The sequence below is a fragment of the Rutilus rutilus genome (genome assembly GCF_951802725.1).
Source record: "Rutilus rutilus genome assembly, chromosome: 2".
NCBI lineage: Eukaryota > Metazoa > Chordata > Actinopteri > Cypriniformes > Leuciscidae > Rutilus > Rutilus rutilus.
Window position 1 is genome coordinate 57,543,500 of NC_140210.1, and position 23,762 is coordinate 57,567,261.

The 23,762-nt window shown below is 38.6% G+C and overlaps 2 protein-coding genes across 8 annotated transcripts; both read left to right on the plus strand.

Moving 5' to 3' along the window:
- The first annotated feature begins 427 nt into the window (after window positions 1-427).
- Window positions 428-8,163, plus strand: LOC311286363 (uncharacterized protein). Of its 2 annotated transcripts, XM_084402557.1 has the most exons (5): window positions 428-564; window positions 1,059-1,106; window positions 3,291-3,489; window positions 5,070-7,283; window positions 7,628-8,163. In XM_084402557.1, exons 3-4 carry the CDS (start codon window positions 3,342-3,344, stop codon window positions 6,434-6,436), a joined length of 1,515 nt encoding a protein of 504 aa, XP_084258683.1. In that variant the 5' UTR covers window positions 428-564; window positions 1,059-1,106; window positions 3,291-3,341; the 3' UTR covers window positions 6,437-7,283; window positions 7,628-8,163. The 2 variants fall into 2 exon arrangements, with proteins under 2 accessions (XP_084258683.1, XP_084258682.1); XM_084402556.1 differs by lacking the exons at window positions 428-564; window positions 1,059-1,106 and having other exon boundaries at window positions 1,136-3,489.
- Window positions 8,164-8,388: 225 nt separating this feature from the next.
- On the plus strand, window positions 8,389-23,761 carry LOC311286352 (uncharacterized protein). 6 transcript variants are annotated; one of them, XR_014626542.1, is made up of 7 exons: window positions 8,389-8,460; window positions 9,965-10,132; window positions 10,541-10,907; window positions 16,513-18,344; window positions 18,466-18,569; window positions 19,207-19,239; window positions 19,958-23,761. XR_014626542.1 is itself a non-coding variant. In XM_084402532.1 (4 exons), the coding sequence occupies exons 2-4, from the start codon at window positions 9,965-9,967 to the stop codon at window positions 17,922-17,924; spliced, it is 1,947 nt and encodes a 648-aa protein (XP_084258658.1). In that variant the 5' UTR covers window positions 8,389-8,460; the 3' UTR covers window positions 17,925-23,761. The 6 variants fall into 6 exon arrangements, 1 of the variants encoding a protein (XP_084258658.1); XR_014626539.1 differs by having other exon boundaries at window positions 16,513-18,569; XR_014626541.1 differs by lacking the exon at window positions 19,207-19,239 and having other exon boundaries at window positions 18,437-18,569.
- Window position 23,762: the final 1 nt, after the last annotated feature.

Genomic DNA, 23,762 nt, shown 5'->3' on the forward strand with positions numbered 1-23,762 from the left:
TGGGAACCAATTAAAAACTTTATCTGTAGCAATTATAGCAAAAAATATTAAAGCGTGTGAAAAGCATTAAAGTTTTTTATTTTAGTTTTTATATATCTTCCTTTACTGCGCGCCTCTGATCTGCGCGCCCTTTCTCCTGTCTTCCACAGAAAGCCGCGAACTCGCGTAATTCAAAAATTAACGGTTATTTTGATTTACCAGCTGACTTACTAACATTCGTTTATCAATCGTCTTTATTTAGTAATCATGTTTTGATTGTATGGAGTCTCTCGGAAACTCCACTGAAGGACAATGGTATGTTTAATAAACTAGGCGTGCGTCTCTGTCAGCTCTCTAGTTCAGTAGTCAGGGCACTGATCAGGGAGTCGTCCACATTCAAGTACACGATGATTCACGACCTAGGAAGCGAGGGAGCTGATTGAAACCCAGGGTGGGTTTGGTGAAGCCCATAGACAGGTGAAGCCTCTACTCTTTTAGTCCATCGCTCGTAGGCTACTGTAGGAGGCGCTGTGACGTTATCCGCCGGTAAAACCACAGAAGAAAAGAGACTGGAGCTCTCAGACGGTTAGTGTTTAATCTTTTTTTACATTATTCTTGATTTAGCTGTTGATGTGCTTGCTGTTATTTTACTCTCTAATTTATTAATGATGCTTTTCGTCGCCCTCAACGTATGAAAATTAATCCCTTACGAAAATTTACCATTGTTTTATTATAGTAAAAGTGTAGTAACCATGGTGTTTGGCCGTTTGATTACCATTTGTATGACCACAGTTTTACCATAAATAGCATGTTTAATTTATAGTTACCATGGTAAAAAAAAGTATTACATAACATTCCTGCTCTGTGCTGGCTCAATATTAGAATTTAAACCCATAAACCCATTTACATCTGAAATAAATAATTCAGAATATTCTCAGAAATGAAATGTTAACTTCTGTAAGTCAGTTCTATGTAGTTCTGTTCTTGTACATTCGTATGTAAACAATAATTTTGAATTTAAATCAGTGTCAGTCCATAATGAATGCTTCTCGTAATAATGATGTTATGTTTGTCTTCAGATGTTGACCATGAAAGTGCAGATGGATGTGATCTGCTGTAAATGAGAGGTTTGAGCATCTCATCATTTCATCCTTCGGCTTAATCAAACCAAAGTTTAGTTAGCTTCACTTCTTATGCACATCTTATTAAAGTGTAAAGATTAAAGTGTCATGCCCACCCCCCCGCACACTTTCTCCAGTCCGTATATGATGTTTGATCTGCATTGCGTGCGTTCCGTGCAGAAACCGCTCTCAAACACGCTCCGCATGTTACATGATTTGAACTCTACTGTAATGCGATCTCATGCTTAATTAGGGGTGTAACGATATTCAAACCGCACTGAAAAACTGCAATACAACACTCACGGTATGTATCGCAATACTCTCATGGCGTACTGAATGCGCCCCGCCCTCTGCTGCCCCGCCCATCCATGGGCCATTGTTAAGGTTGACCTCAATTTACCTTATGGCACAAAACAAATTTTTCTTCCTTGACATTTGATTAAATAGTAAATAGGCATGTAACAGTACATGTTTTCGTTTCGTGAATGTGTTTTTTTATGTTTACGAGACAAATACAACGCTATAGCCCAACCACAATTATCCACCAACAATCGCAATAAGCTCCATGTATTGTAACTTTCGATAAGAAACAAAGTGACATTTTTCAAATGATGTCCATTTAATCACGAAATTCAAACAATAAATGCCGTTTTGACACTTATTTTTTTATGTTGAGACACGGATCACTTAACTGTAAGGGATAGTACAGTTAAAGACCCAGAACCAGATATGATGAATGAGACCCGGAGTCAGGAGTGCAGTCAATTGAAGATTTTTATTTTTTTTACTGAAGATAGTTTGTAGTTTCATCAGGCAGAATTCAGCTTTCAAGACTCACAAAGAGTTCATAGGCCACCCCGCTTACAGTTACAAAGATCACAGCAATTATATCCTTCACTAAGGTCTGAGCTACGTCATTACTTTAGGTTGAATGTTTCTGATTGGCTAAGTAATAGATAAACATAGTAAATTTCCACACATGGACAGGTAGACTGAAGCATATCTCTATTGATTATGCGGCTGACACTCAGATCCTGGATTTAGGCACTTTGTGACCTTCTAGGTCGCAGATCTGCGTTTCTAGTCGTCAACATGTCGAAGAAAACAAGTCAGTCCATCTTTAATAATGCCACTTGTTCCTTAACCTGTAACCAAGAAGACTAACACACACACCGACACACAGCTTCTTCAAGGTTGGATTTGGTCGGGCTCTAACGATAAACAAGAGACTCTTCTCAAAACGTCTTCTTTCACTTTCTCTTCTTTCTCTCAATGAAAGGACACTTAAATCTAACACAGGAAAGAAAATACTTTAAGTAAGAAATGGTCACTTAAACTATTGGTTCCAAAGACCCTTGTGACCTATAGTCGTCATGGTGAGCTAGAAAAACAGATATTTTAACACGTTGAAGACCTTGTCAAACAAAACGAGTCCATATTTCATTTCTGGAAGCCGGGCTAAATGACCAAGCACTGTTACTGCATTCCTGGCATGGGCTAGACCCTCAGTCACCTCTCAGATATCAAATACAGACAATAGAGAATACATGAAAAGAACATTTCAGGAATCACACTGGTAACTTTTACAAATTAGTAAAACCTCATGAGCTTAGAGAAGTCATTCAACTCATTTGAGATTAAGAAGGAAAAATATTGATTAATACCTTGATTATAATCACTCATCATTAGATATACATTGAATTGGCAGTGGATTCCAGAATCTGCCCCCTTCACTATATAGGCGCCTCAGTTTAAGCAGCAGTGCGAGTGAAAGCGATCATCTCTTCATAATAAACCTGAATGAACATCTTAAGGTATGTTGAAAGATACAGTACAACTTACTGAAACGTATTAAATGCTGTGTAATCACTCAATCATTGTTTAAATGGCGGAAAGACATCAGTAAAACAGCTTGTAGACAATTTAAAAGAGTAAATTCTCATGGATAAATGCAGAGAAGCGGTCAGAACCAGATGACATAGAATCGTGCCTCTTCAACCCAAGCAGCCAATCACACACTGACTGCGATGCATGCTTCTACGTCAGACTCTTCGACTTTGCTTTTCAACCCGGGAGAACAGAATTGCTCAGAAAACACAAAATAACCAATTTCCACTACGAGTGCTTTTAGTGTTTTCAGTGATGTGCAGCAGCCTGTACATATCTTTACTGTGTTATTCTGACGCTCAGGATCATGGATCCGCTGATCAAACCTCTGACTGTAACGCTGGAGAACAGCAGATGAAGATGTGCTCCGTCAAACTGGAGGACTGCAGGAACCTGATAGAGAGACGAGGAGAAGAAACCACAGCAGAGGAACAACAACAGAGCCATGAGGAGGATGAAGATGAGATTGAGGATGTTGATGATGATGACTTTGTTCTGTCAGGTATGTTTCTTCTAGGCTTGCTGTGATAGTCTGTGTTCCTGGTGTTCATTTACATAATTTGTCCACTGCCGCAGCAGCTCATTTCCATTTAAAGGGACAATGTGTTTGCTCACCCTCAAAAAGGGAAAATTTTAACATGCTATAAGAAATTATCCGGGGGGGGGGGGGGGGGGGGGTGCATCAAACTTATGAATTTTGTCCCTACTATAATAAATTCTAGTCATTCATTTATATTGAATCAATCTAAGATTTTCATTGGTTGTGGCTTTATATGTTAGATTTAAGCACTCCTTCCATTTTGTTTTAGCATTGAAGTCCTTTATATCTCTGTCCCAATCTTCATATATTTTACTTAGCAGATTACAATTGATTACGACATTATTGAGATAATCATACATAACACTTATACATCTTTTCTTTTTCTTACTTTGTTCCAAAAGGGTCTTTATCTTTCCCGGAACATCATTCACTATATCACAGTTCTCTTTAACCCAGTTTTTTAACTGCATTTAAATATCTCTGAATCTTTTAATTTAAATTTATCTTTCAGCGTATCAAATGAGGATATATTATTTGAACTAGTAATATCTGATAATGTTTCGATACCTCCATTCATCCAAGTTTTCCACATTAATTTAGTACCTTGAATTTTAACAGATGGATTGTTCCAAATCTTAATATGTGTTGGAGTACCGATCTCCATCCCTAAAATCTGCTTGGTTTTTTCCACATATTTAATGTACTGTTGACAACAAAGTTATCAGTCTTTACTTTTTTCTTGGAGAACAAGATGGATAATAAACAATTTGGTTGTAGTTAATAGATAACCAGCCATGGGTCTTCATTAGTATTATTAATAATACGATCAATATAAAACATCTGGGCTGCTATCTGATACAGTTCCATATTAGGGAGGTTTAACCCTCCTTCCCGTTTGGAGCAAAACAATAGATTTATTTTTATTCTTTTTCCAGCCCAAATGAAAGATGTAATTATGGAATTTATTTCCTTGAAAAAGGTTTTTGGTGGTGTCAGCGGGATACACTGAAACAAATAAGTAAACTTAGAAAGCCACATCATCTTTTCATCATTTTGAGTTGAAACTTCACATACACACTCTGCAAATGCTGTGATTTTACGATTTTTCACTCTAAACTACGCAAAAACCTGGTGACGCCTCTGTGTTCATTTTAGACTAGACTAGGTGACCAGCACACATTATATGCAATGCAATATTAATCATGAATAAAAAATGGTGTTGAGCAGTATTGAAACTTTGGACTTTCACTGTATATTGCAGTGCATTGCCAGTGAAGTTTTGGATTTGGGTCGAATTCAATTTTTTTGGTCAAAACTAGATTTATGAAGATAGGCATGTGTTTGGGTGTGTCTAGCATTCTAAAAAAAATAATTTCAAGGTTGGCAGGTCTAGGGGTGGTATAATGCCCCTTTTTATAAGATGTAACATAAGTCTCTGATGTCCCCAGTTTAAAAACCGCACTAAGACATATCACAATTTTAGATTTTGACTGATTGTTCAGCTCTAGGCATTTATTTTATGCCCATTATGTTCCTTTCAGATGACGACGCTGGTTCATCTTCTGATGGAGAAACTGCCTCTACATCCAAACAGCGACAGACAGTGACCGACTGTGGAAAAACATTCTGCAAACAGGAACATTTAGTGAGACGTAAGAGGAAACACACAGAACAGAAACACTTCACCTGCAAGATATGTGACATCAGCTTTACAACCTCAGAAGAGAAGAGACGTCATTCAAAAGAGCACAAGAAGAAAGAGTTTCATTGTGATCAGTGTGGGAAAAAATGTAATTCCTCTTCTAGTTTCTACCGTCATAAGGCGACTCATATGGACAGGGAGGAAAAGCTGTACCAGTGCCCTCACTGTGAGAAGAGCTTCACCCAGGGATCGATTCTTAAGAACCATCTACTCGTGCACAGCAATGAGAGGCCGTACAAGTGCAGTGAATGTGAGAAGAGCTTCAAAAAGAAAGCCATTCTGAAGAGCCATTTACTCACACACACCAATGAGAGGCCGTACAAGTGTCCTCACTGCGAGAAGAGCTTCAACCAGGGACCCCATCTGAAGAGCCATCTACGCATTCACACCAACGAGAGACCGTATCAGTGCCCTCAATGTGAGAAGAGCTTCAGAGATGGATCTAATCTGAGGAAACATCTATTCATTCACACCAAAAAGAAGCCGTACCCGAAGAGCCATCTACTCGCACACAGCAATGAGAGTCCATATCAGTGCCCTCACTGCGAAAAGAGCTTCAAAGAGGGATCTAATTTGAGGGAACATATACTCATTCACACCGATGATAGCCTGTACAAGTGCCCTCACTGTAAGAAGAGCATGAAATACGAAACCAGTCTGAAGAAACATCTACTCATGCACAGCAATGAGAGGCCATACCAGTGCAGTGAATGTGAGAAAACCTTTACAAAGTCAAAATCTCTAAAGTTACACCAAAAAATACACTCTGATGTCAAACCGTATCAGTGTTCACACTGTGAGAAACGTTTCCATCATTCGACTCACCGGAAAACCCATGAGAGGATTCACACCGGAGAGAAACCGTACCTGTGCTCCTACTGCGGGAAGAGCTTTGCTAGTCCATTTTCTTTCAGAATTCATATGAGAGTTCACACTGGAGAAAGACCGTATCACTGTGGTGATTGTGGGAAGAGTTTTTACAAGCCAAGTGACCTAAAAATACACAAGAGGACTCATACGGGAGAAAGACCTTTTAAATGCTCACATTGTGACAAGACTTTTGCTCGATCAAGCGATCTGAAGATCCATGAGCGATGGCATACAGGAGAGAAACCTTACCGCTGCTCCATCTGTGGCGAGAGATTCGCTTTTAAATGGGGTTTTCAGACTCACCAGAAGAAACATGCTGTTTTAAAATCATCATAGCTTCATCATGTCATTATGTGTGACCCGTGCTGGCACAATTAGTTGCAATGAGCAAAATTAAAAAATATTGTTATTGTTATTTTCACATTCTTAATTAAAAAAACTTTTATATATATCAAACTGATATATGATTTGTTGGAGTTAGACAAAAAAATGCCTGAGCTACACCTGTTTGAAGCCGACAGCGTCAGCAAAGTCAATTTGAGGAAATTCGAGTTAGTTTTTTGAAGGTTCCAAAACAAAATCACCAAGTAACCATACCTTAAAATCCCTAATAACACCAAATTTGGCACACACAAAGTCAAAAAATATATATATTCAACCTTTTTTCCTGATGATACCACAATTGTTTGATTAACACTAATGAAACAGACAGCCTATATATTAAGACCTACTGTTCTGTACGGATCTAATATAATGTTACACATCAGATGTTTTTCCCAGACAGTAAACCAAACCTTAATTTAAGACATGACAGATAATGTTTGCGTGAATACTTGCCAAGACAGATATTTTCAAATACTGTAATTCTGTGTTTACAGTATATGTATATCGGCATCACGTGCTGTCTGAGATACTGGAACATATTTTATGGTTTTAAAATGTAAACCTTAAAGAAGAATATCTCTCGAACGTCATTTATTGTGTAGAAATTAATCCTCTGGATGAAAATCTGTATTTCTTTGTGACAACTTTAAATTCACTGTAATGTGCAGATCAGTGTCTGATATTGGATTAAAGTCGGTGTTTATGGGGTATTTAATCACACTAACAGATTGACGAGGCCTAATTCTTTTTGCAGAAAGCTGAAACGATCCAGACATGGATATGCTATAATACACGACAGGTACAGTAACATATTGTTGCACTGTACATGACAAATCAAGTACAAAATAACAGCTAAAAACGTGTTTCTCCAAAAGATACAAAAAATGTCCATTATGAAATTTGAAATGCTGAATATTTCTTTTGTGAGCAGATCCTTCCATTTAGCGTGCAGTACTGATCTCTAACCTGAGGGGGGCAACATTGCAGTAATACTGTCACTTCATGTCTTAAATGGCCCTTGGCCAGAGAAATTTGAACCAGAATTTATACTGAGAGTCTAAAGTCTGTCAATGTGACTAGAATTTGAAAAGAGCTTTCAAATGTGGTCTGAAAGCTACTCCAATACTGTGTTTCCCTTTTTAGTGCATTTGCGTTTGTCTGAGTTCAAGTACTGGTTTGGTCAGGAGGCAGTGCATGATGAAGATGGACCCTGGAGACTTTAGGATGGTGAAGGTGATGGTTAATTTGCTGATGGTGAATATCAACATGATACTGGGAAATATTCTAATTTTAAATCACTGTTTTCTCATTGAAACTATTCAAATTTTTTTTTTTTTTTTTCAGTGAGTCAAAGCTGCGTTTTGATTGGCCGTTCCCATCTTCAATGTCACTTGACCCTTCAGAAATCTTTCTAGTATGCTTATCTGCTGCTCAAGAAATCTTTCTTATTATTATCGCAGTTGAAAATGCTTGTGCTGCTTAATAAAGTGTAGAAAATGACAAAGCGTTTTATTTAGGATTCAACAACAGAAGTGAAGAACAGCATTTATTTCAAACAGAGAGCGTCTGGAACATGTATCTACCTCTACAGTGCGCCTCTGATCTGCGCGCGCTTTCACAGAATGCCGCGAACTCGCGTAATTCAAACATTAACGGTAATTTCGATTTACTGGCTGACTGGCCGCGTAAAGCCGCGAACTCAAGTCATTCAAAAATTAACGTTCATTTCGATTACCGGCTGACTAACATTCGTTCATCAATCGTCTTTATAATAATCACATAAAGTTATGATAGTATATTAGTCTCTTGGAAACGGCACTGCAATACAATGGTATTTTATATAAAGGAAAATAGGTTTGGTGTAGACTCTCTTTTACTTCATCGCTCGTACTGTAGGAGGCGCTGTGACGATGTAGTCTACCGGTATAACCACTGAAGAAACTAAAGAAAGACGACTGGACTGGAGCGCCCAGACGGTAGGTGTTTGGTCAGTTTTACATTGTTTATGCGTTTTACCTATTTGCTTCTTGTTGTTTTTGTCCTAGTTTTCAGTGAGTTTAACTGAAGCTTTTCCTCGTCCACTTGCCTGAAAAATAACCTTGGTTTTACTAGAGTAACATAACAAATGTCCTGTGTTTCATTAAAGTAACCATTTTTTAACCATGGTATTGGTAGTAAACAATACTAACACAATGGCTAATTTTTAGTAGGGTAGAGTGGGGGAAAACGCCCCCCTTAAGGAAAATGTGACATTACAGTGAAACAAAACATAAATGTGACTAGAATTGCCATCCCGGTTTTGAGTGACTATGGCAGGAGTTATTCACCAAATATAAAAATTGCTTAGCCTTCATAATTAATTAGCATTTTGACTGAAAATATTTTTGTACAAAGGGGGCGTTTTGCCCCAGCGGTGGGGTAAAACGCCCCCCAAGGTGGGGTAAAATGCCCCCTTTCTTACAAACCAGTTTGCTTGATAGATCAACAGCAAAATTAACAGACAATAGTTTTTAATCTCTAAAAGTAAAAGGCAAGTAATGTATAAACATGTATATATATTAATATTTATTTCAGCAATGTCCAAAATAGCCAAATTTAACTACCTTCCATCAGTGAGCTAACTTTGCTAGCAAGCTAGCTAGTTAATGTTCACTTGAGGTAATTTTTTCATGTTTTGTTCAAATATTTTGATTTTACCACCTAGTTATACTGCATTAAGTGTAAAACAAAGGATTTGATAGACAGAAATATTTTATTATAGTAATTATGATAGAGAGAAACTATGCTCCCAGGGGGGCGTTTTACCCCTCAGCGTAGGGGGCGTTTTACCCCACAAGCTATGACTTTTTTAAAAAATGTTTAATTTTTTTTATATAATTATATTCCTTATAAATAACATATGATCTCAAACTACAGACTTCACTATTCATCTATCATACATCACTGCGATATCCTGCAGAACAATATTCTCTTAAACACTTATTTACTAATATCTGAAAATTATAGCATTTACCATGTAATCCTCTTCTCTTCAAATATGTCGCTGGTGTCAGCTTCTCCATAGAGATTTGTATATCCCCGTTATCAACGTAGTGCATAGCAACAGTAAAAACCTATATTGACTACTTTTAGTGGTTATTTTGGGAAAAATAGGTGGGGGGCGTTTTACCCCAGGGGGGCGTTTTCCCCCACTCTACCCTACTAGATGCTTTTACATTTTTCACGTTTTCTGAAGAAATTAGTAGAAATCTGATAATATCTTAATATATGAGTTATACATGTAATAATGTCATATTTGAAAATATTCCTGGCTTGTTGTTATTCTTGTACTGGCTCAATACTGAAACTATACATAAACCCTCATACAATTTTACATCTGAAATAAACATTTCTGAATATTCTCCAAAATATTTTGAGTTTAAATCACGTGTCAGTTCATTACAAATGCTCTTGTAATAATTGTGTTGTGTTTGTCTTCAGATGTTGACCATGAGAGCGCAGATGGATGTGATCTGCTGTAAATCAGTAGGAACAGATCTGTCCATGCTGGATATTGAGGATTTCATCACTGAAATCTGTCAGCTGAAGAAAGAGGTGGCGTCGCTGGAGGCAAAGCTGAGAGAAAGAGGAGACAAACCCAACAGAGAGGTTTGAGCAGCTCGAATCATTTTATCCTTCAGCTCAATCAAACCAAAGTTTTGTTAGCTTCTCACTTCTTATACACATCTCAAATTAAGCCAGCAGCAAAATATGCAAACAAATCACCAATATAACCACTAGAGCAATGGTTCTCAACTCCAGTCCTCGGGACCCACTGCTCTGCACATTTTGTATGTCTCCCTTATTTAGCACACCTGAATCAGATCATCAGCTCATTAGGAGAGACTCCATGAACTGAACTGAGTGTGTCAGATAAGAGAGACATACAAAATGTGCAGAGCAGCGGGTCCTGAGGACTGGAGTTGAGAACCACTGCACTAGAGATAACTGCTGAGTAATGAGGCTAATATCAACAGGTTGTAGTTTATTTGTGTTGATCTATGATGTGTTTGTCAGGATCTGGAGAAGGTTTCAGTGTGTGTGACTGATGGGACTCAGGATTCAGTCTGGAGATCCAGAGACACACAGGACTCAGAGCTCAGCCTCACTTTACTGTGTTATACTGACGCTCAGGATCATGGATCCGCTGATCAAACCTCTGACTGTAACGCTGGAGAACAGCAGATGAAGATGTGCTCCGTCAAACTGGAGGACTGCAGGAACCTGATAGAGAGACGAGGAGAAGAAACCACAGCAGAGGAACAACAACAGAGCCTTGAGGAGGAGGATGAAGATCAGAATGATGATGATAATTATGAAGATGAAGATCAGAATGATGAAGATGAAGATCAGAATGATGTTGTTGATGACTTTGTTCCTTCAGGTATGTTTAATCATATACTGAATTAACAGAATTACTATTATTTAATTGTAAATATATTATGCATGTTCTGTGTAGCAGCTTTTTTTATGAATTTTGCCAATTTGCCACCCTGAGAACGGCACATTGTGAGCTGCATGTGTGTAAAATATCACAGTGGCTACGTTTACATGCACAACTTCTGTTTCAATCGGACTGAATTTATTCCGATTGATGAATCCGAATGTAGTGTTTACATGAACGCTAAGCACAAGTGATCTTTTATTAGACTGACATACGTCACGGGAGCGCAAGCGGTTAGGAAAGGAGACAGCGACACAGCCGTGCCTTCTACGTGTTTTTAAATGCGATATGAGGTGGACAAAGTACACAACTTCCTTACTTGAGTGAAAGTACAGATCCTACTAGTCAAATATTACTCTGTTACAAGTAAAAGTTGTAAAGACTGATATTTACTTAAGTAAAAGTACAGAAGTACTCGTTTTTAAAAGTACTTAAGTATCTAAAGTAAATGTCAATGCATTGTTTTATTATTGTTGCATTGTTCTACGTAATACTTACAGTACCTTATGCCTCTGAATCTATGCCTGCCTACCCTCATATCAATATCACATTTATTTCTAGAACACAGTTCCAGTAGTGGGATTGAATGTGAGATTGAATAAGTCACTCAATAACGTCCACAATGGTTTCGGACACCCAAATGGCTGTTCCCTCAAATAGTGCCCTATTTACATTTTTTTGGCTTTTAGTATGAATATATCTCAGCCTTACTGTTATCTATAAGCTAGTGTGCACCAAAAAAATTACAAAATTCGCATTTAGAAGACCAAACCCAACGTTGAAAATGAAAATCGGGTTGATGTCAGAATCCAACTTCAGATTGACGTTAAAGGATAACTGTCGCCAAAATGCAACCACATCTTTTTGTGAATCTACCCGAGGCGAACTTTCGTTTAAAAGCATAATTAGGATGGAAACGCCACTTTTAAGATAGACCTTATTTTATGGGCCATTCTACAGAATTGGTGCAAACTGCTGTCCCTCATCCAAAAAACACATTTGAAAAGCATTTAATTATTAAAATCTTAGATGTTTACTAAGATCCTTCAATTATCTATTGAAACCCACAATAATATTTAAGATATCAGTAAGCTTTATATATATAAAATCATAATTTATGGGCTACTTTCAATTAGGAGGTGGCTGTCCCAAACCCTAACCCCTAAATTTCAACTTGTGAAAATGATATTGAAAAAAAATTTGCAAATTTTTCCATTCTTGTTTTAAAAAAAATATTTTTGTTTTTTTTTAAAAAATGAAGTTAAAAAAATATTTATTTTATATTTTATTTTTAAATCATGAAACTTTATCAAAAAAAACATGTCCCGCATTTTCATGTCACTACCAAAACAGTGAATGTTGTAGTCCATTGGCTGAGACTGATTTTAACCACACTCCTACATTTTTGATCAGGAAATATTCCTGTGTCCCTCTCTCTCATGTGCTATATGGTGAGTAGATTGATCCCATCATTTTGAGGTAAATGTGTTCTAAAGTCTAAAAATCTGTGTGTAACTTTAAGGAATGTCACTACCAAACTCATTTTTTCTGCTATTGAGAATTTTTTTTGGGATGTTATTCCATAAAATTTAGTTGTTATATGTGTTCAACTGTTCTGACCAGTGATTGCTAACCATGTGCTGATTAGCATCTTCGAGCTAGGCTCAAAAGTATCTAAAATTGTCACTACCAAAACAGTCACAACCGAAACATTTTCTTGAAGTTTCGGTTGTGACATTGTTTTGGTAGTGACAAAAGGGAACACATAATCCTTTATTTGGAGGAATAAACTACATTTTAGTACAGTTATGCAAATAATTACTACTGTAGTATGTTTTAGTAGTGTTTTAGTATGCAATATTCTGTTAAAATTCTGTAATGTAATGAGGTTACAATTACTTAAGGTTGCAGTCCATGATACTAGCTTAGGTGTAAGGTTGTTGTCAGTAATGTTAATTTATATGATTAACTTGACAGGGAGAATGACATAAAACACCAACATGCCTAAAAAAAATAGAAAAACTACAACAGAGAGACAGAGAGAATACAAACAAAGGTTGAGGGAAGACCCAGTGAAGTACGAGGAATACTTAAGGAAAGAAAGAGAAAGAAATAAGAAACGAAGGGAAGAAGGAAAGTTGAAGAGTATCAGTGAATTACCTGACAAGGAGCAAAGAGATGTCAGAAAAGCATGGAGGAAAAGACACAGGATGATGGTGAAAAGACAAAAAGAGGTGGAGACATTTTGCAGGGCTTCCACACCACCTAGTACTTCCAGTGAGGGTGATCAGACACCAGTACACACACACACACACACACACACACACACACACACACACACACACACACACACAGTTCAGTGGTTCTGGAGATTTATCTGAATGAGGAAAATTATTCTGAAATTAATGTTTTATGTACACACACACACACACACACACACACAGTTCAGTGGTTCTGGAGATTTATCTGAATGACTCATAAACAAAATGTTTAAAATGTGCAAATAAAACAAAGTGGTTCTGAGTCTACATTGTAAGTTGTTGTTTTTTTGGGAAGAAAAATCTAGGAGCATACCTCTTCTCACTTGCACCTCAAGACCCAAAGTATAGAATAGCTCTAGGTGTTCTTATAAGATATTTACTGTCAGATGTGTGTCTGCTATATGTACTGACTGCATATGTGCATCATAGTTATTTATTTATATTAACATAAAATGTGGACAGTCTGATTCAGCCATGGCAAACTAATTATTGTGGTCACTACCAAAACATTACTGTCACTACCAAAAATGTGCAGTCACTACCGTAACATGGGATGTTTTGTCAAAAATAAAGTATATTGAATTGTCAACTAAGATGTTATGATAGTGTTTGGTTCAATGCATATTCAAACTAATGAATCCTTAACTTTGAAATCAGTACGATAAACTTCATGCCTTCTACAAAGAAAGATTGGGTTCAAAATACAACAAATCTCATAAATCACACTTAAAATATTATTAAAATTATAATCTTTATTGATTTCACCAGTAAAAATATTTTGTAAAAATATTTTTTAAAAATAGAAAACAATATATTTATAAGGTAGATGTAAACAAAATCTTAATAGGTCATTATAAGCCTTCTTAATAAATTATTTAATATTGTGTTTCGGTAGTGACAAATTTGGGGAGAAGGAAAATATTCCAGCATTTTCTGAAAATACAATATGAGAATTAACTGCACAATTACTAGAAAAGCGTACCTTGGATATTATACAATTTGCATACATGCAAAATTTGTGGGAAAAAACAAAAAAATTTCAAGATGTTTCCAACTCTGACTTTGCACCAATTCTGTAGAATGGCCCTTATAGGCCTTTTGAATGGGAGTGCTTGGGGCACGACTATGATAGCATCAAAAATCGCTATTTTTAAAACACTAAGAAGGCTCGACACATTCAAAAGGCAATTTGACCGAAAACGAAAATACGGTCAAACTTAAAAGTGGCGTTTCCATCCTAATTATGCTTTTAAACGAAAGTTTGCCTAGATCTGGTAGATTAACAAAAAGACCCTAGGTTGCATTTTGGCGACAGTTATCATTTAATCTCCAACATTGCAGACGTATTGTGGTTGAAAATGAAAATCAGGTTGACGTCAGAAACCAACATCTGTCGGGTTCTGACGTCAACCCAACTTTCATTTCCAACCAAAATGCAACCCCTACAACCAAAATCATCCCCTGACTGACGTTACTACTTTCTACTCAAGGACCTTGACAGAATTGTAGTGGAGTAAAAAGTACGATATTTGTTTTTCAAATGTAGTGAAGTTAAAGTAAAAAGTTTCCAGAAAAAATAATACTCAAGTAAAGTACAGATACTCAAAAAGTGTACTTGAGTATAGTACTCAAGTAAATGTACTTTGTTACTGTCCACCTCTGCGGTATGTGAACGGCCCCTTACTCGGCACAATAGGAACTGTCCGTGACGTTAATGACGCTGATTGGCTGAACGCACGCGAAACACCAGCACCCGCAGTAAACACACAGATTATAGCCTGTATATTTACTCCACAAACTAACTCTACGAACATGGAAAACGGTAATCAATGGGCCTCTTAACCTTTACGCTGAGGAGAATCCAACGCAACTTTGGGGGACCAAGCGAAACATGATTATGTATTTCTGTTCAGCTAGTAACACTGGACATCATCCACACGGCATACGCTAATAACTTTTCATTACTGTCTACTTTCCATGTATAACAGTTCTATCTAATAATGTATTAGACAGGACTGTTAGACAGATCGTAAACTAACGAACACGGAAAATGCGAGCGCTGTGGCTCTGGCTGGCGTTTTCAGTGCAGTCAAAATAAAGGTCTGCTGCGCCGTCAAAATAAGTCACCACAACATGCGCGGCTTAAGTCACTTCAGAGTTTCTACTGGGGTGCGAATGCAACCAGGAAAATGTTTCTAAGGAAACTATTAGTTCTCGGGGAACCTACCCTTCCTAGAACTATCCAGTGTGAAAGCCCCTATTTATATTCAAATACAACCCGCTGTTATCCCTTTAGTTACCACTCTCATAAAATACTTGAATTACATGTTGACTTTTAAACCTAAATTTAATGTCCAACAATAGATATTTAGGCAAAATCCTGCAACAGCTCACTCTGTTTTCTCCACTATTTTTAGATGCATTTTGTCCATAGAAATTTGGTGCTTTAATTTGACACGACTGGTGGAAGTTTTAGCATGTTCCGTAGCTTAGCATTTTATGTAACACATGAAATATGATTTTCGAAAGACAAGTTGCTGTCTAATATAACACACCCAGGTCTTTAACTGAAGAGGATGAAGTTACAGTATATCCTTCTAAATACAAATTGTATTCTAAGAGATTCTGTTTACAGGTTTTTGGTCCAATAAGTAATGCCCCAGTCTTATCTAAATTTTAATAGAAGAAAAATAACAGGTCAAATAATTACCGTCCGAATGGGGCTATTTTGCTATTCTAATCCTGTCTGAATCTGCCATGTCTGTGTTTTTCTCACACAACCTCTGAAAATTCCAGAGCAAATTACCTACTGTTTTTCCGGCAAACTCAACGGTCCTCTGAGACATCAAATCCAATCCCACTAGTCTTGCTTTCATTTAATTTCAAGTTTTTAATTTTACATTTTCATTTTAAGAAACTGCGATGAATACCCATTTTAATATCAGTGTTAAGATATTTGTCTAGATTTATCTGCTTACTTATGTGGGTTTATTATTAAACAGCCATTTTTTTTTATAATAAATTAAAATTATATCAATAAATATTTAACTAAAAGACATATACACCATACGTGATAAACACAGGCACCGAATCGATACATGAAATCACAGACGTTGAGTGATAAGGATTGTAACTCAAATGTAGTTTAGAAAACTAGCCCTGTCCGAATGGGATTAAAGATTAAAAATCCCCTCTCAAATGTTATTCTGGATCCCTACTGATCAAAATTCAGATATAGAATTTACAGAAAAACGTCTATTTCCTGCTCATTATGTTCCTTTCAGATGACGACGCTGGTTCATCTTCTGATGGAGAAACTGCCTCTACATCCAAACAACGACAGACAAGAAAGAGATACTCCTGTGGAAAAACATTCAGCAAACAGGAAAATATAGCAGGAAATGACAGAAAACACCCAGAACAGAAAGACTTCACCTGCAAGAGATGCGACATCAGCTTTTCTACCTCAAAAGAGAGGAGACTTCATTCAAAAGAGCACAGCGTGAAGGAGGAGTTTCGCTGCGAACAGTGCGGGAAGGATTTTTTCACCACTGCTCAGAATATGAGAGCTCATTTAAAGACACACAGCGAAAAGACTTTCCACTGCAATGAGTGCGACAAGTATTTCCGCACCAACCAACAACTTTCAATGCATAAGCGAATCCACACTGGTGAAAAGCCGTACAAATGTCCTCACTGTGAGAAGAGCTTCAGTCTGAGATCGGGTCTGAGGAGCCATCTACTCACACACACCAATGAGAGGCCGTACAAGTGCACTCAATGTGAGAAGAGCTTCAACCAGCGATCCCATCTGAAGAAACATCTACCCATACACACCAATGAGAGGCCGTACAAGTGCCCTCAATGTGAAAAGAGTTTCAACCAGGAATGGGGTTTGAAGTGCCATCAACTCATACACAGCAATAAAAGGCTGTACAAGTGCCCTCAATGCGAGAAGAGCTTCAACCAGGGATCGTCTCTGAAGAACCATCTACTCACACACTCCAATGAGAGGCCGTACAAGTGCCCTCAATGTGAGAAGAGCTTCAAAGAGGGATGTAAACTGAAGAAACATCTACTCATACACACCAATGAGAGTCCGCACAAGTACACTCAATGTGAGAAGAGCTTCAACCAGGAATCTAAACCGAAGAAACATCTACTCACACACACCAAGGAGAGGCCGTTTCAGTGCAGTGAATGTGAGAAAACCTTTACAAACACAACTGCTCTAAAGGCACACAAAAAAATACACTCTGACTTCAAACCGTATCAGTGTTCACACTGCGAGAAACGTTTCCATCATTCAACTCACCGGAAAACCCATGAGAGGATTCACACTGGAGAGAAACCGTACCTGTGCTCCTACTGCGGGAAGAGCTTTGCTAGTCCATATTCATTCAAAGTTCATCTGAGAGTTCACACGGGAGAAAGACCGTATCACTGTAGTTATTGTGGGAAGGGTTTTTATAAGCTAAGTGACTTAAAAATACACAAGAGGACTCATACAGGAGAAAAACCTTTTAAATGCTCACATTGTGACAAGAATTTCACTCGATCAAGTGACCTGAAGATCCATGAGCGATGGCATACTGGAGAGACACCTTACCGCTGCTCCATCTGTGGCGAGAGATTCGCTTTTAAATGGGGCTTTCAGACTCACCAGAAGAAACACGCCGCTCCAGAGTCATCATAGCTTCATCATGTCATTTATTTTTTAGGTTGTGTAAAAAAAACACTTTGCAATGTTACAGTAACGTTATTTTATGTTTGTAAAAAGTAAAACCTAAAACTACAATATCTGTGGAACATTATCACTGTTTAGAAATTAATCCTCTGGATCCTTTCTTTGTGACAACTTTAAATTCTCTGTAATGTGCAGATCAGTGTTTGGTATTGGATTCAAGTTTGTGTTTATTGGTTTTTTTGATCACAGTAATTTTAGTTTAATTCTAGTTAATAATTTCCTGCTAGGTAAGATTCATTTGACTCTGGTAATCTGTATTTTCTACTTTCGTTTCCAGTTGTATTTGAATTATGCTTATTGCTAATTAGAGAACAGGCAAAGGAGAGTCAGGAAAAGCGATTAGTCACTACTGGAGACTGCTGCGAGTGCGTAAGTAGATACAAAGTTTGTAGAGTGCATAAGTACTGGCTTAAATACCTGGTTCTATTTTGTTGCTTAGTTTTGATTTCAGCCATTTGCAGACTATAGGCTTTGCTGTGCTAAATTTAAGGGCATGTACAAACTCGGGTGAAGACCAACTCCCTGGATGAAGACCAACTCCTTGGGTGAAAACCAGCGACTCTACCTGCGCAACTCCACCGAGCAAGGACACCGGTAAGGCACTTAAGCATCTTCCTTTTCCCTTTCTGATTCAACTATCTTTCCCACTTTATAGTGTCATACTCAACATGGGCTTTCAGTACATTCCTGTTGTCTCTCAACTACACTCTACCATCACACGCAGAAGGCAGTGCAATACTGCTAATCTGCGTCCAATTTTCTTCTCTTCTAATGCACTTCTCTCTGTTTCTGTGGGTCTCTGGAATTGTCAGTCTCCAGTTAACAAAGCTGACTTCATTCCATCCTTTGCAACACAATCTACTCTTAATACTACTAGCTTACTACTAATAGCTACTCTCTCTAACAACTTCTCTTTCTCTCACACTCCTCGCCAATCTGGGAGGGGTGGAGGTACAGGTCTTCTCATTTCTAACAGTTGGAAATTCTCAAATCACTCTTCTCTATGCAATAACAATTCGTTTTGAATGTCATGCTATTACAGTTACAACTCTTGTTAAAATCCAGAAATTGTAGTAATTTATCGCCCCCAAGGTCAACTGGGTACCTTTGTAAACGAGCTGGATGTGCTGCTGTCCTCATTCCCTGAGGATGGCAGTCCACTTGTAGTCTTTGGCGATTTCAACATTCATCTAGTGAAGCCTTATGCTACTGACTTTTCTCTCTCTCCTAGCCTCATTTGATCTCAAACGGCTCATCACCACAGGTACTCACAAATCAGGCAACCAACTTGACCTATTTTACACACGCAACTGCATCACAGACAACATTTTGGGTGAAACCTCTGCACATTTCCAATCATTTCTTCATTACGTTTAATCTACAACTTGCTACTTGTGCACCACCAACCCCTCTACCAATTACTTTAAGGCAAAACCTGTGCTCACTTTCTCCCTCTCATCTTTCCTCTGTTCCCAGTCATCTTCTCTTCCCTCACCCATGGATGAGATCCCATGGGCGAGGTCCCACTTCCCTCTGGATGAGAATACCCCAAAGGACACTTTTTATTCCACATTAACTTCTTTTCTAACAAAACCACAACCCATCAGCAGTCAGTTCATAGCTCCACATACAAAGGACCTCCACATCCACGGCCAGAAATCTTCTCTCATCTTTCTCTCCATAAACCGAGGCAGAAGTATTTAAACTTCACCTCTCCAGTCATCCTACCACCTGTCCTCTAGATCCAATCCCTCAACCCACAAGCCATCTCTCCTACACTTTTACCAGCACTCTCACACATGATCAACACATCTTTCCATGCTGGCGTTTTCCCTACTGTATTCAAGCAGGCTCGGGTAACCCCACTGCTAAAAAAAAAACCCATTAAATAAGTAATTTGTAGATAGTTATAGACCTGTCTCGCTTCTACCTTTCATAGCGAAAACTTGTTTTTAAACCAGGTATCATCTTTCCTCCCACAGAATAACCAGCTAGACATCAGACCACAGTAGCTACATGTATCTCAAGCGGTCTGGCGGACATCTCTGCATGGATGAAAGAACATCACCTGCAGCTCAACCTGGCAAAGACTGAGCTCCTCGTCTTTCCTGAAAATACGGCTCCCATCAAGTCCGGTCAGAAATCTTCGAGTAATCTTTGAGGACCAACTGACCTTCAAAGACCACATAACTAAGACAGCTCGGTCATGCAGGTTTGTAGTAGACAACATTAGGAAGATCATGCCATTCCTAACTGAGCATGCAACACAGCTTCTCGTCCAGGTCCAGGGACCGGTTGCACCAGCTGGATGTAAAAAAGTTGGGTGTAAGCTCTATGCTGGACTTGGTTATGTCAAGCTTTCCGATGAATATTTACACCTGTTGCACCATCTAAAACTACAACTAGGCGCAGCTACGCTTAGCGTAGACAATGTGCGTACACACTGACATGTTCTACCGCACTGATATTTGAGACGCCGTTCGCGTTACTATGGTTACAAATGTGAATTTATTGGCTCCAACAAATAGATGACAAAACGACTGCTGAACCAAAAAAAAAAGGAAATTAAATTACTCTGATTGTGAAACAAGAAAAAATATTGAGCTATTCAGTAAGTATATGCATATTTTGTTATAAAATCGAAGAGAAATTAGCACCTATAGTGTTGGGGACAGCGCTCCGTTCCTGTCTGTTACGTGTTGTAACTGCGGTGATAACTCATTGATTAATTCTAACAATTCAACCCTGCTGAACGAAAACATTTAATAAGTTCTCTGTTTTCATATATATCTAGAGGATTGGCGTGGTCTCTCATTACTCTTTCACGCTGGAAAGCCTGCTGATCGCGTAGTCTGAATACTAGACGCGCCATTGTCTCAACGTTTTTATTTATCTTTATTTTCCAACAAGTCAAGACTTCGTACTTTACACCTACCTTTGACTAGGCGTAAGATTTAGGCTCAATCCCAATTCACCCCTTGCCCCTACCCCTCGGCCCTACCCCTCCGTCTCCGTTTTGCGCGTTCCCGTAAAGGGGTAGGGTTGTCTCGATTCTCTTTTGGTTGGAGGGGTAGGGGTAGTAGGGGTAAGGGGAAGGGCCAGATAGCCCTTGAAACGAAGATTTTTCGGGACCACACTTCAAACGAAGGGGTATGAGAAATGTACCTGCATACACCGGCTACAGAGGCAACATGACTGCCAATAATCATTTTCTTTATGTCACATTCAATCTTGTGTTCATATTTACGGTCATGTTATTCAAATAAACGGTGAAAAAAAAAAGCTAAAGTTCGTTAACAATATGACGCGTGTAAAAAGCAAAAGTTTGAAGCGAAGTGGACGCGCGAATGAGGCGAATTCGCGTCCACCGCGCTAAACGCCTCATTCGCACCGCAAGACCTCCAGATGCGCGTAAACGCGTCTTAACGGTGCGTGTCCACTACAGCGGCAAAACTCCGCTCAGTGCCGCTGGCAACGCTGTAACGTCTCCGCTTTGGGGTGTGTCTGTTGCGAGTGTGTTTAATCTAAGTTTTTTTCAACACATTACATTTAGAAATAGACAAGCTTTGTTTCCAAATGCACCAAGCAAAGATCCTTTCAATTTTATAAACTTTTATAAACCCAGCCAATATAATCACAATATACACATCCAAAATAAAATCTTTAACATATATATAACAACTGCAAAGCGTCTAATTTGTAAACAAAATGATTTACGCACTAAATCCAGCATAAACTCTGGCACAATTTGCACATTTTTAAACTCTCAAAACAGACGTCACATCCCGAACCTTACAGCAATTGGCTGCCGACCGCGTTTTTCGCTTGATATTTGCATAAACTGCCCAACCTTTTGACGCTCTCGATCGCTCTCAACGCTTTCTCCGGTCCGCTGTCAATCCCAAAATGCACTGCGCGAGCGTGAAGCACGACTTCCATAGGAATGAATTGAAAATGCTCGCTCCGCTCCGCTCGCACCGTGCCAGTGGACACGCACCGTTAACATTGAAATCACTTGCGCCAGACGCTCTATTCGCGTTTGGTGTGAACGCAGCATTAGGCGTCGAAGATATCGTCATCTCCGTTGTTTTCTGCGAACTTCAGAAGAAAAATGCAAAAACATAGCTGTAACTCACGCAAGACTACAGCTGACGACGGCATCTTGGAAGTTTGTGATAAACATTGGCGCATCTCCTGTGACGTAGGCGCTAGCAACGACGTATAATGACGTGTAACGGTGTAGTAGTGGTGTCCCATTTCTTAGGGGAATATTTTCACCCCTACGCCTTGCCACTCTGTTTCAAGGGGCAAGGGTAAGGGGTAGGCGAAGGGGTATAAAATAGAATTGGGATTGGGCCTTAGTCTCAGACGTGTGCTACGCCCAGATGGTGCAACAGATATTTATTCTACGCATTTTACGTTAAACTTAGTCTTACGACCGGGTGTACATCCGGCCCCTGGTCATTTCTTGGCTTGATTACTGCAATGCTCTTCTGGCTGGACTTTCATCCTGTGCAATCAAACCTCTACAAATGATTCAGAACACTGCAGCTCGTCTTGTCTTCAACGAGTCCAAAAGGGCCCACGTCACACATCTCTTCATCTCTCTGCATTGGCTACCACTCGCTGCTCGCATCAAGTTCAAGGCATTGACGTTTGCTTAAAGATCTACCACAAGCTCAGCACCCTCCTACTTTCACTCACTCTTATGAGTCTACATCCCTACCAGAAACCTACGATTGGTAAATGATTGACGACTCGTGGTACCATCACAGAGAGGCACGGAATGACTCTCCAGAACATTCTCATCACTGTTCCTTGATGGTGGAATGATCTCCCCACCCTCATCTGAAATGCAGAATCACTGACAACATTCAAAAGACAGCTGAAACTCATCTCTTCCATGAGCATAACCTCTTCAAAAAAAAAAATGCTTTCACTTTCCTTTAATCCCTCCCTACTCTAGCTTATGCTACTCTAGGCTATGTCTGAAACTTTGTATTTTGAGCACCACTTGTGTTTATTTGCTTCTTCACGATGAATCGCTTGCTGTATTCCTTATTTGTAAGTCGCTTCGGATAAAAGCGTCTGCAGAATAAATAAATGTAACAGAATGACAAGGCCTAATTCTTTTAGCAGTTATTTAAAACTTACTGGAAAATCATGGTGGCATGAAATGAGTCATATTTCCCTCAGTCACTTTGTTACACAAAGCTGAAACGATCCAGACATGGATATGAAATAATACACTACAGGTACAGTAACATGTTAAGGTCAAGGTAACCACATTTACTTAAAGGTTTGAATCTTGAAATGTTTCATTTGCAAATAAACTTACATTAGCGCCTTGAATACTGTCTGAATGAACACGCAACGGGAGTCAAGACTTTATTTACTTACCAGTAACCATAGTGACAGAGACCAAAGTAATATCTCAGCAGTGTAATGGAAGTTTGTGTTACCTCTCTCCGTTTGTCTCAGGGAGTGTGTGTATTTGTGACTGGCCTTCATTTCTTCTTGTCTGTGTTCTGCTGGAGGGGGTGCAGTAATAAACAGTAATATTGTGAAATATTATCATTTAAAATTACTGGTTTTTATTAAATCTAAATTCAAATGTTTTTTTTTTGTTTTTTTTTAGTGAGTCAAAGCAGCTTTTGATTGGCCGTTACCCCAGTCTTCAAAAATATTTTTTTATATATGTTTTTTATATAAACCTTCTGCACGCGGTTGTTTTCCACAGAAAGGCAGACTGACTAACATTTGTTTAACAATCGTCTTTATTTAATA

What these genes read in the sequence shown, in the direction of transcription:
- LOC311286363 (XM_084402556.1), top strand. Translation starts at nt 3,132, where the DNA reads ATGCTTCTACGTCAGACTCTTCGACTTTGCTTTTCAACCCGGGAGAAC. An exon ending in TGATGACTTTGTTCTGTCAG is followed by an intron (nt 3,490 to 5,069) that starts GTATGTTTCTTC and finishes TGTTCCTTTCAG; the next exon opens with ATGACGACGCTGGTTCATCT.
- LOC311286352 (XM_084402532.1), top strand. Translation starts at nt 9,965, where the DNA reads ATGTTGACCATGAGAGCGCAGATGGATGTGATCTGCTGTAAATCAGTA. An exon ending in GAGACAAACCCAACAGAGAG is followed by an intron (nt 10,133 to 10,540) that starts GTTTGAGCAGCT and finishes TGTGTTTGTCAG; the next exon opens with GATCTGGAGAAGGTTTCAGT. An exon ending in TGATGACTTTGTTCCTTCAG is followed by an intron (nt 10,908 to 16,512) that starts GTATGTTTAATC and finishes TGTTCCTTTCAG; the next exon opens with ATGACGACGCTGGTTCATCT.